The sequence below is a fragment of the Erythrolamprus reginae genome, chromosome 1 (genome assembly GCF_031021105.1).
Source record: "Erythrolamprus reginae isolate rEryReg1 chromosome 1, rEryReg1.hap1, whole genome shotgun sequence".
Classification (NCBI taxonomy): domain Eukaryota; kingdom Metazoa; phylum Chordata; class Lepidosauria; order Squamata; family Dipsadidae; genus Erythrolamprus; species Erythrolamprus reginae.
Window position 1 is genome coordinate 69,912,662 of NC_091950.1, and position 12,292 is coordinate 69,924,953.

General features: G+C 43.7%; 1 protein-coding gene and 2 non-coding genes across 6 annotated transcripts in view; 1 reads left to right on the plus strand and 2 right to left on the minus strand.

The window, feature by feature from the left end:
• Positions 1-4,540, minus strand: part of PROSER1 (proline and serine rich 1) — a 30,619-nt gene extending 26,079 nt beyond the window's left edge. For 2 of the 4 annotated variants that reach the window (XM_070755200.1, XM_070755182.1), the window contains exons 1-3: positions 4,462-4,540; positions 2,823-2,932; positions 2,100-2,165 (exon numbers count right to left, since the gene is read on the minus strand). In XM_070755200.1, the coding sequence (XP_070611301.1) occupies positions 2,100-2,165; positions 2,823-2,867 (111 nt within the window). In that variant the 5' untranslated portion in view covers positions 2,868-2,932; positions 4,462-4,540. Of the gene's footprint in view, positions 1-1,946; positions 2,005-2,099; positions 2,166-2,822; positions 2,933-4,461 lie in introns of all 4 variants that reach the window. The other 2 variants (XM_070755209.1, XM_070755191.1) reach the window with 2 other exon arrangements.
• Positions 4,541-10,414: 5,874 nt separating this feature from the next.
• LOC139158273 (U1 spliceosomal RNA) lies at positions 10,415-10,578 on the plus strand. Its single transcript, XR_011557664.1, has one exon. It is a non-coding gene; the product is annotated as a U1 spliceosomal RNA (small nuclear RNA).
• An 850-nt stretch (positions 10,579-11,428) lies between these two features.
• Positions 11,429-11,592, minus strand: LOC139158285 (U1 spliceosomal RNA). Its single transcript, XR_011557673.1, has one exon. It is a non-coding gene; the product is annotated as a U1 spliceosomal RNA (small nuclear RNA).
• Between the last annotated feature and the right edge of the window lie 700 nt (positions 11,593-12,292).

Consider the following 12,292-nt stretch of genomic DNA (forward strand, 5'->3'; position numbering starts at 1 on the left):
TGCAGCTTGGAGCCTTGCTTCGCCTCCTTCGCTGCAATACGGCAAGCGGCAAGCGATCTTGGGGTTTCCCCTTTGCCTGGGCGGCGCTGGGGCCATGCGGAGCCGCTCATCTAGGGGGGGGTGGACCGGCAAGGTGCCCTCCGCTCTCTCTCTTTCTCTCCCTGTTACCGGTGTGGTATAAGAGAGAGAAAGAAAGAGAAAGGAGGGCGACTTGCCAGTCCACGCCCCCCTGGATGAGCGGCCCCGCATGGCCCCAGCGCCGGACTCCGCCGTTGCCTCCGCCCTTGTTCGGCTCTGCAGCTGAGAGGCCACGTCCACCCCCTCCTCGGTGTCCCCGGCACCCAGCGTCCCCACGCCGCCTCCACCTCCCGGTAATGCGCCCGACCTCTGCCTCTCTCTTTCTCTCTCATATACCACGCCGGCAACAGGGAGAGAAAGAGAGAGAGAAATGATAGAAAAAAGGTGAGAAAAAAAGAGAAATGAGAAAATGATTGCCTCTCTCTTTCTCTCTCATATACCACGCCGGCAACAGGGAGAGAAAGAGAGAGAGAAATGATAGAAAAAAGGTGAGAAAAAAAGAGAAATGAGAAAATGATTGCCTCTCTCTTTCTCTCTCATATACCACGCCGGCAACAGGGAGAGAAAGAGAGAGAGAAATGATAGAAAAAAGGTGAGAAAAAAAGAGAAATGAGAAAATGATTGAAGCAGAGAATGACAGGAAAGAAAGAGAAAGAGACAGAGAAGTGACTCTTGGTGATGACGTATGACGTCATCGGGTGGGAAAAACCGTGGTGTAGAAAAAAAACCGCGGACTTATTTTTTAATTAATATTTTTTGAAAAACCGTGTTGTAGCGTTTCGCACTAATCGAGACCGTGCTAATCGAGGGATCACTGTATGTATGCATGCATGTATGTATGTATGTATGTATGTATGTATGTATGTATGTATTGATTGGATTTGTATGCTGCTCTTCTCCGTAGACTCGGGGCAGCTAACAACAATGATAAAAACAGCGTGTGACAATCCAATAATAAAACAACTAAAAACCCTTATTATAAAACCAAACATAAACACAAACATACCATGCATAACTTGTAATGGCCTAGGGGGAAGGAATATCTCAACTCCCCCATGCCTGGCGGTATAAATGAGTCTTGAGTAGTTTACGAAAGACAGGGAGGGTGGGGGCAATTCTAATCTCCGGGGGGAGTTGGTTCCAGAGGGCCGGGGCCGCCACAGAGAAGGCTCTTCTCCTGGGGCCCGCCAAACGACATTGTTTAGTCGACGGGACCCGGAGAAGGCCAACTCTGTGGGACCTTATCGGTCGCTGGGATTCGTGTGGTAGCAGGCGGTTCCGGAGGTATGCGTGCATGCGAGGGGGGGCAGGGGAAAGAACACCTGGGGTGCGTACATGTGTATAATTGCAGAGAAAGATTATATGGAATGTGCACATGAGAATGCTGGTAAACCCAGGGAAGGATTGGTGAGTGTAAGTGAGTGAAGGAGGACACATTGCTTTAAGTGAATAAAGCCCAGGGGGTGGAGTAGATATTTGTTTAAACAACTAGTGATGTTCTCTGATAACTTCCCCATTGACTTTGCTAGTGGGAAGCTGGCAGAGAAGGCCAGCAAAGGAGATTATGAGGGCAGGATCCTGCAACTGATCTTGAGTGCAAACTTAGTTACCAAGTGCTTAAATTTTGTTCAAATAACTGCAGGAGCATTGAAATGGCTGGAATTTTGAGGACCAATCAAAAGTCTCCTTTTCAGCGCCACTGTAATTTCAAACCTTTGCTGAATGAATGCTTGCTTGAGGACTACCTGACATTGACGGTGAGTATTCAGTGTTAAGTCTGTATCAGTTCCCACATTCAGCACAGCACAAATCAGAATACATAAAGTACAAGCATCTTGTATTGTTCTTTCATACAGTACACTTCTTACAGTGTTGGATTAATCAAGGTTAATCTCATGAGCTCTTTGCACAATCCACTGTCAATTGCTGAAAGGAAAACAAAATACCTTTAAGTGCCTTTTTCATGCTGCATTAAACTACCCTTAGTTGTAATGGTTTATAAAACAGTTCATCTCCCTTACCTGTTCACTAGAAAAGTATCCATGTACATATTCAATTGCTTTTAATTTGTATTCCATCAAAACAGCCTATAAATACAGAAATAGCATTTGTCAGTCTAGCAGGAATTAAAATTGAAGGTTTCTGATAAGTCTGTTGGGTGGACAGAATATGTATCAGCAAGATTTTATACGTTTCATAATTTACTTTCTCTTCGTTGTTAGCTAACTCAGATACAATTATTTGGTAAAAAGGGAGGGTATACAGGTAGTTCTCAACTTACAACAGTTAATTTACTGAGCTTCGAAGTTACAGCAGCACTGAATAAAGTGTCTTATGACTGTTTTTTCCCCATTTAATGACCACGGTCATTCATGCGATCAAAATTCAGTCACTTTGCAACTGGCTCATATTTATGATGGTTACAATATTCCGGGGTCATGTGATCACCTTTTGTGACTCTCTAACAAGTCAATGGGAAGCCAGATTCACTTAACAGCCAATTTAACAGCAGTGATTCACTTAACAAATGTGGCAAGAAATAAAATGGGGCAAAAAGTTACTTAACTTGAGTCTTGCTTAGCAATAAAAACTTTCTATGGCTCAATTTTGGCCATAAGTCCAGGACTACCTGTAAATTTCATAAGTAATTGGGCCAAAAGTATCAGTATAATCATTCCAACCTGTCTTCCAATTTTAGTGAAGCCCTCACCTTCTATATATCTTTATTGTAAAACATTGATTACCTTTCTAATTTCATCAAGAACTGTCTCAAATGCTTTTTTATCCATCTTGTTTTCTTCAGTCACGGCCTTTTGTCTGTTCCAGTCACCTTTTACTGCAGAATTGTCTCCTACTGAAAGAATAGAAAGGTTGTTGATGGAAATATTTTTAGGAACATCCCTTCATAGGACTATCAAACAATACTGCTGTCTCTGTTAGAATAACAGAAGCTTCTCAGGACAAAAACACATTCCTATGCAGCCTGATACAAGAATCTTGTACATGATGGTCTTAAGCAGAGGCAACAAGATAAAGATCTTGCAATTGTCTTGTGAAATATGCTTTATATGAATAATGCAATTCAATGCATTTTGTATGGGCCGTGGTGGAAGGCCTTCTCTGTGGCGGCACCGGCTCTCTGGAACCAGCTACCTCCGGAGATCTGTACTGCCCCCATGCTCCTGGCCTTATGTTTATGTGTTTATGTTTATTAGATTTGTATGCCGCCCCTCTCCGTAGACTCGGGGCGGCTCACAACACAATAAAAACAATTTATAACAAATCTAATAATTTACAATTTAAGATATTTTTAAAAACCCATTATTAAGCAGAAATACCTACAAACATACCATACATAAATTGTATAGGCCCAGGGGAGATATTTCAGTTCCCCCATGCCTGACGACAAAGGTGGGTTTTAAGGAGTTTACGAAAGGCAAGGAGGGTAGGGGCAGTTCTAATCTCTGGGGGGAGCTGGTTCCAGAGAGTCGGGGCTGCCAAAGGCTCTTCCCCTGGGGCCCGCCAACCGACATTGTTTAGTTGACGGGACCCGGAGAAGGCCCACTCCGGAAAGCTTTAAAGACCTGGCTCTACTGGCAGGCCTAGGGCCATCGATCAATGATACACATTTTGATCTGTATTATTGATCAAAGATATGTATGATTTTTAAGGGGATTTAAATTGTTTTATTTTGTCTTTTTCAATGTCTCCCCCCCCCCCCCCCCCCCGTTGTATGCCGTCCAGAGTCCTTGGGTGGTGGTGGTGGTGGTTGGAGTTGGGCAACATATAAATCAATCGAATGAATGAATGACTGAATGTAGACACTTTGAATATAACAGGACTCACCTTGTAGTAAAACTGAATCGGACTCATAACCTGCTTTGCTTAGTCTTTTTTATGGACCCAACCTCTGTTCTTACAAGCCTCGTTTTTAACCACACTCATACAGAGTCAATCACTCAGACAGAAATTGTGGCCGAAAATGACATAGACCAGAGGTCTTCAAACTTGGCAACTTTTAGACTTGTGGACTTCAACTCGCAGAATTCTCCAGCCAGCTATTCTGGGAGTTGAAGTCCACAAGTCTAAAAGTTGTTAAGTTTGAGGACCCCTGACATAGACTTTTTCTTTCTTTTTCATACTACATGAGCGGTGCGCATGTTCCACACTGAATTCCTGTAGTAGCGACATAGGTTCGGCACGCTACTAGGAAGTTAAGACCCCCAAGACTGAACCATTGACTCGTAGGTCAAGTTGGGTCCTTGAACTGCTCGGGAAAATGCAACCGCTTCAGCCTCGAAACGAGCGAAGCAGGCCGGCCGGCCTGCAAAAAAAGGGAAAGACTCGAAGCCTCCTGCGAGCCCCGCGCTCGGCTCCACTTACCATCAGAGGCGGACCAGGAAGCCGGAGAAGAAAGAAGCTGCTGGCCGGCGACTGAACCGCCCGCGCGAGTCCCCGAGGCCCCCTCCGCTCGCAGGAAACTTCGCTTCTCGGCGCGCTTCGGTGACGTCACCAGAGAGGCGCCTCCAATGAGACTCCTGCTTCGCCCATCCTTCGTTTCACAAGGGGGATGCCGGGAAAGTTGTCCCCCTCCCCCGGTCCTTGAAGCTCGTACTGGGCTTAAACGCGAGGGTTTCCACGCGAAGAAAACGACGGCTACGAACGGGATTAGGAGGGATTTACTATTCCCGGTGGTCACTAGCGGTTGGAAGCGAAGATAACTTGAGAATTGGCTGTACACAACCATACACGAGCACATAACAGATACAACCTTAATGTATTGCTCTCCTATATCTCCTATACCTTTCTTCTATTCCTATATCTCTTCTTCTGTTCTTTCATTGATGTTTTATTCCTATATCTTCTCTTCTGTTCTTCCTTAGATATATTTTACTATGAGTATATCCTCTATAACCTGATTCAGTAGTGTCAACCCCTAACCCCCAACATTTCTCCCTTAGACTATCCACAATTGACCTCGCCAGGTTCCTAAGAGGTCAGTAAGGGGGGTGCATAAGTGCACCAGTGTGCCTTTCGTCCCCTGTCCAATTGTCTCCCCTTATCCCATATGTGATATATCTTTCCTCCCTTTCATATATCTTCTCTATTTTCATATCTATTCCTTATATGTAATACTTCATGCCTATTTCCCTCAATAAGTTTTGTGTATTGGACAAATAAATAAAAATAAATAAAACCTTCATGTATTTTACTATGTGTATACCCACTAAAACCCTCATTGTGTATTGGACAAAATAAATCAATCAATAAATAAAAGTATATCACTGCAAAGTTTTTATTATTCATTCATTCATTCATGTACGTATTGGTAATATACACTGCTCAAAAAAATAAAGGGGACACTTGAACAACAGAATATATCTACAAGTAAATCAAACTTCGGTGAAATCAAACTGTCCACTTAGGAAGCAACACTGATTAACAATCAATTACATTGTGTTGTCAGCACATTCAACTTTGTACAGAACAAAGTATTCAATGAGAATATTTCATTCAGTTCTAGGATGTGTTATTTTAGTGTTATTTTCTTCAGCAGTACACATAGATATAACGTTTAAATACATAAGATGGGTACTGAGAAGAGGGAACAATTGGACAGGGAGTATAGGCACGCTGGTGCACTTATGCACGTCTCTTGTTGACCTCTTAGGAATCGGGTGAGGTCAACAGTGGATAGTCTAAGGGTAAAGTTTTGGGGGATTTGGTGACAAAACTACAGAGTCAGGTAGTGAGTTCCAGGCATTAAGTACTCTGTTACTGAAGTCGTATTTTCTACAGTCAGGTTTGGAATGGTTTACTTTGAGCTTATATCTGTTGTGTGCTCGTGTATTGTTGAGGTTGAAGCTGAAAGTCCCTGACAGGAAGGAAGAAGCATAGCTCATTATTTTATGAGCCATGCTTAGGTCGTGTCAAAGGCGACGTAGTTCTAAGCTTTCTAAGCCTAGGATTTTAAGTCTGGTTGCATAAGGTATTCTGTTGCGAGTAGAGGAGTGGAGGGCTCTTCTCGTAAAGTACTGTATCTCTGGACACTTTCTAATGTATTTATGTCCAATATGCGATGTGGATTCCAGACAGATGAGCTGTATTCAAGGATTGGTCTGGTGAATGTTTTGTATGCTCTGGTTAGTAGTGTAATATTACTGTAGAAGAAGCTACGTAGGATTTGGTTATCAACTCTTGAAGCCTTTTTGGTGATGTAAACTCAAATCCAGAAAATATGACTTTAGCACAGAGTAATTAATATCTGGAATTCACTATCCGACTCTATGATTTCTTCCCCAAACCCCCAAAACTTTAATCTTAGATTGCCTACTGTCAACCTCACCCCATTCCTAAGAGGTATGTAATGGGTGTGCTTAAGGCCATCAGCATGCCTACCATAGATGGACCATGAGGTCTTTTTCTGCCGTCAGACTTCTATGTTTCTATGTTTCTATCCCTGTCTTACTGTCCTATCGTCCTCATTTATCTGTGCTTACTTTGCTTATGTTTATACCTATACTGTTATCTTATACATATTTAACAAATAAATAAACAAATATTAAAGTGAGCAGTCATTTTCAGAGCTGTGCCAGGCTTCCTAGGTTTGCCCTCCTGTAGATGAGGTTGGCTTCAGATCTCACCGTCCCCATCTACTGCCTAGAAATGACTGGAATGGAAGCTTTTTATGGAGGGCACCAACTTAGAGAAGCCTGATCAGGCTGCCTTCCTGTTCACTTTAGGGGTATTGTTGTGGTTAGCTCTGACCCAGTTCCTGCCCCAAGGAATGTGCAGGGGGATGTGAGGGAAACATCCACATGCCGCAGGCCTGTTTTGCTCCCAATGGAATTTGCCGAGGAAGCCTCCTCTGACCAAGGAAACGTGAGTGACAGGGAAGAGGGGAGTTTGGCAGACAGCCCAGGAGGAGATCAATCATCTGTATCATCCCTGGATTCTGAACAAGAATTAATGACACATCCATGCATGCGTAGTGATGCATAGGAGACAACAACTGAAGGATTATTACAAGAGAAAATGAGGCCACCTGTGGTTGGGTGGGGCTGCTGTAATTAGTGCTACAGATAAAAGTGCAACCTGATGTTTTAGCCTCATGGCAGTTTATCTGATTCATTGTTTCGTCAAGATCATGGTTTTTGTGCTGTTCAAGATTGTGTGTGGACTCTCTGGACTTTAGAATTGGACTCAATTTCCCAGTTATTGGGTGAGCAATTGGATTGCATTTAACCTGTGCCTTGTGTGTACCAGAAAATCCCTTTGACATTTAAAAAGGGATCTGTTTCTGTTTTTCTGTTTATAAAAACTTTTGGGTTTTCCTTTTATCGTGTGGTGTGTGTCTTCCTGGACTAATTACCCTGTATTTACAGGCGGTTGAAACACGCCGACAGAACAGGTATTATGTAATTGTTTTATCTTGTATGCTGCCTTGAGTCCGCTGGAGAAGGGCAGCTTAGAAATTTGAATTAAATAAATAAATAAATAAAACATTATTGAGCCAAAGTGCAGACAAAGTTGTGCTTTGGCACAGAATCTTATATTAGCCCACCTTTTTTATATAGTCAGTGTTGACTCCTGGCAACCAGGTGAGACAGTCCCTGCAGTTTTCTTGGCAAGAATTGAGAGGGAATAATTGGCTCAGAGTCACCCAGTTATGTTCATGCCTAAAGTGGGACTAAACGTATAGTCTCTTGTTTTCTGGGGCAGTGCCTTAAACCATTAGACACAAACTGTTTGAGATATTACTAGTGAATACTATTAGCTAAACTGGTCAATCCATCTTAGCTAATGTTCTGCTGGGCTCTCTGGTAGGAGCCTCCCGAAAATTCAAGGGTACAAATTTCAGACACACACACGTTTGAATATTCAAAACAATGTTCTTTATCCCAAAATTCAAAATAAACTAAGCACTCTTTTTGTATTGCAAAGAGCACTCATCCCAAAACAACAGGGTAGTCTGTACAATTAACCTTAAGCAACCATTAAGTACTTAGCTAGCAGCTGTGAAGAAACTTCACACCCCTTCTTCTTCCAAGGAAGTGGGACACACACACACACACACGTTGCTCTGCTTTGTTTTCAAAGGCATGAAAAATCAACAAAGTCCAGAAACCAGCAACCCAGGATTCCTGACGAACTGCGATCAGATACTCTTCTACAACGACCAAACCCACATGCTGCTATTTATAGCAGCAGCCCTAATTACTGGAGCCCCACCCAAACACAGGTGGCCGCTCTTATCTCCTGTAATATGTCCTTACTTGGTCTCTTCTACGCATAATTCTGCGCTTGCGTGGATCCAAAACGTCTTCATCCGAATCAATGGAAGATAAGGGAGATTGACTGCCTGGGCTGTGTGCCAAGCCCCCCTCTGCCGAGTCACTCCCACCTTCTTCTTCGTCCAAGGAAACTAAACTCTGAACTGACTCTGTCGGTAATAACACAGGCCTGTGACATGTTGAAGTTTCCCCTGCATCCACCTCCACATTCCCTGGGGCAGGAGCTGGGCCAGAGCCAACCACAACAACTAATAGTATTTATTGCAGGGTTCACAGAACGGTAAGGCTGTAATTCCTGTAATTCACACATCACATTTAAGCTGTACACCATTTCAGACTACATTGGCTGGACACACAAAATGCGGGGGGGGGGGGGGGATCATATTAGTTTTTCTGTGCTTTGAGATACTTGTACTTTAAAAAATAAATATTGAAGATGCTGAAGTTGATTATTTACTCGTTATTGGTAATTACCTATTTCTACAAGGGCATTGTATGATTTATTAGCTCTTTTCCAGGGATAATAGCTTTAAAATTCAATAACAATCTGGTGGCACTACTGAAGTTTTAAAATGAATATGTTTAAGTATATTGGGACAGGAGCTGGAAATATGTTGGACTTAACATTTATTGAAGATCAATTATGAATATTCTTCTCTTTCACATTCCTAATAATGTTACAGTTGGACAGATTTATATGGATCAGCATATGAATAGCATATAATTTTTATTGGCCAGATGTGATTGGACACATAAATAATTTGTCTTTGGTGTACGTGGCCTCGGTGTACATGAAAGAAAAGATACATTTTTCAAGAATCATATGATTGTTAAAAATAAGCAATCAAGAAACAATCAATATTAATATAAATTATGATACGAGCAACAAATTACAGTCATAAGTGGGAGGAGATGGATGAGAGGAACAATGAGAGATATATTGGAATATCGATCCAAATTTTGGAATAACAGGTTAATAACGTGAATAGCAAATAATCAGGACAGTCTTGAAACGAGGAGAGCGTTCTGAAGAATCAGTTCATGACTGGCTACTAATGTTGATGGCTGTTCATTTTCTCCATTGAGACACCATTGTAAACCTCCTTGCTGGGATAAAACAAACATACAAACCAGCTGTGGTTTGTCAGTTTTTAAATGCATTCAGATGCTGCATTGGAGAATTCGAAATAATTTACTGTATGATGTATGTATGTTCACTGCCATTAATCTTTATTGGCAACTAAGGACTGTGAAAAAATACAGTTGAATCAAGCCACCTGTGCATTTATTGTGGCCCTGACACCCTGGGCATCTGAATGCATTTAAAAACTGTGATAAATCACAACTGGTTTGTATGCTATTTATTTATTTGCTATTAGCATCTCCGAGCTATAGATTCCATAGTTTAACTATAGGGTGTATTTATATATACTTAATAAATGTAAATACTGTACTGTATTTCCTTCTATGAGTCCCCAATCTGTCTGCATGTGGCTTGGCTACATGATCTCCAGTGTTAACGCCGTGTAGGAGAAAAGCTACTCGAGTCTAGTGTGTTTCTCTAACTCTCCTGCTTCCCAGTCGAAGAGCCCAACTCCCGAGGCTCCTTCTTTGCCAGGGAGCTGGGAATCACCCCCCGCCGCCGCAAAGCTGCAAGCGGCCGACACACAAGACGCCTTTCTTGCATTCCCTCAGCGGCTGCACAAGCATCGGAGAACACCACAGAACTCGACAGCGGTCTTCTTCCTCCTCTTCCTCCTCCTCCCGCGTGCAACCGGCCCTTCCGAAGGACGAGCGAGAGCCAATCACAAAGCAGAAGTTTCCCGGTACATGCAAATAAGCATCCCCGCAGAGCATTGTGGGAAGAGCTGGAACCGGAGTTCGCCTACATTGGCGACGTGGCGGAGTCTCCGGGAATTTGATACGAGAAAGCGAACGTCTTTGAAAATGTGGGGGTAAAAGTGCGGTGGAGCATTGGGGAGCCACCATGAGCTGAAGCGAGTGGAGCGATGGTGGGAAGGCGTCCCGACGCGAAGCAAAGCATACTTACCTGGCAGGGGAGATACCTTGATCATGAAGGAGGTTTTCCCAGGGTGAGGCTCATCCATTGCACTTCGGGTGTGCTGACCCCTGCGATTTCCCCAAATGCGGGAAACTCGACTGCATAATTTGTGGTAGTGGGGGACTGCGTTCGCGCTTTCCCCTGATTTTTTGGTTCAAAAAAATAGAAAGAAAATTTTGGTTTACTGTCTTTTAAAAGCACACGCACGTGGAATCCCCGAATTGGTCTGGGAAGGAATTTATTACTTATGAATGTAGTAATTTATTACATGGTTTAGGAACCAGATAAACTGTCCCACATCCCTACCGCTGGTACAAATACCAGAGTTGGCCTTGTCCGGGTCCCGTTGGCTAAGCAGTGCTGGCTGGCAGGACTGTGGGGAAGTGCTTTCTCTATGGCGGCCCCGGCCCTTTGTAATCAACTCCCCTCGGAGATTCGTACTACCCCTATTCTTCTGGCCTTTTGAAAGGCTTTAGAAATGTGGCTCTGTTAGAAGGCCGTTGAGTGACAACACTCTGCTCCGACCAGTAGTGTGTTAGTGGAATGGATGAGTGATGGACTTTTAATATACAGTATTGGGGTTTTATATTGTATCTGGTTTATCGTTGTACACCGCCCTGAGTCCATTGTAGAAGGGCGGCCTATACATTCAAATAGTAATAAGCTTATTGTGTATTTTTCATATATACAAACCTTCATAGAAAAAAGCTTGGTCGTTCAAATCCCACCAATCTTTGGGGATTCTCCACGCATTCATGTTTGACACTGTGCTTTAAGAATTCCACTCAGTTTTTCTGACACTCAATTCCTCTATACAGTAATAGAATAGAAGAATAGAATTTTACTGGGCAAGTGTGATTGGACACAAAGAACTTATCTTGGTGCAGAGAGCAGAGTGACGAAAAAGCATCAAAATATCCAGGAGTAAACGCCATTAAACACTTTCACTTCAATAAGAAATAACACTTCAGTCTATTTTTTGAACCAGTAAAATCAGGGGAAAGCGCGAACGCAGTCCCCCACTACCACAAATTATGCAGTCGAGTTTCCCGCATTTGGGGAAATCGCAGGGGTCAGCACACCCGAAGTGCAATGGATGAGCCTCACCCTGGGAAAACCTCCTTCATGATCAAGGTATCTCCCCTGCCAGGTAAGTATGCTTTGCTTCGCGTCGGGACGCCTTCCCACCATCGCTCCACTCGCTTCACCTCACGGTGGCCCCCAATGCTTCACCGCACTTTTACCCCCACGCTTTCAAAGACTTTCCCTTTCTCGGATCAGATTCTCGGAGACTCCGCCACGTCGCCAATGTAGGCGAACTCCGGTTCCAGCTACTCCCACAATGCTGTGCGGGGATGCTTATTTGCATGTACCGGGAAACTTCTGCTTGGCGATTGGCTCTCGCACGTCCTTCGGAAGGGCCGGTTGCACGCGAGAGGAGGAGGAAGAGGAATAGGAATAGGAGGAAGAAGACCACTGTCGAGTTCTGTGGTGTGCTCCGATGATCCGATGCTGTGCAGCCGCTGAGGGAATGGAAAAGGCATCTTGGGTGTTGGACGAGACAGCATCTTTTTGGCCGATTCCTGACGTGACGGGAGTGGGTGGATTCCCAGCAGCTCCCTTGCAAAGAAGGAGCCCCGGGAGTTGGGCTCTTCGGCTGGGAAGCAGGAGAGGGAAAAGAAACACGCTAGACTGGAGGAGGTTTTCTCCTACTCGGCGTTGACGCTGGAGATCATGTAGCCAAGCTACCTGCAGACTGACTCGGGGACTCACAGAAGGAAATATTCTTTTACACTGGCCTCTTTCCTGGAGATTTTAGAGAGTTTAACTTTTTTTACTAAGTCTGCGCTACTACTAT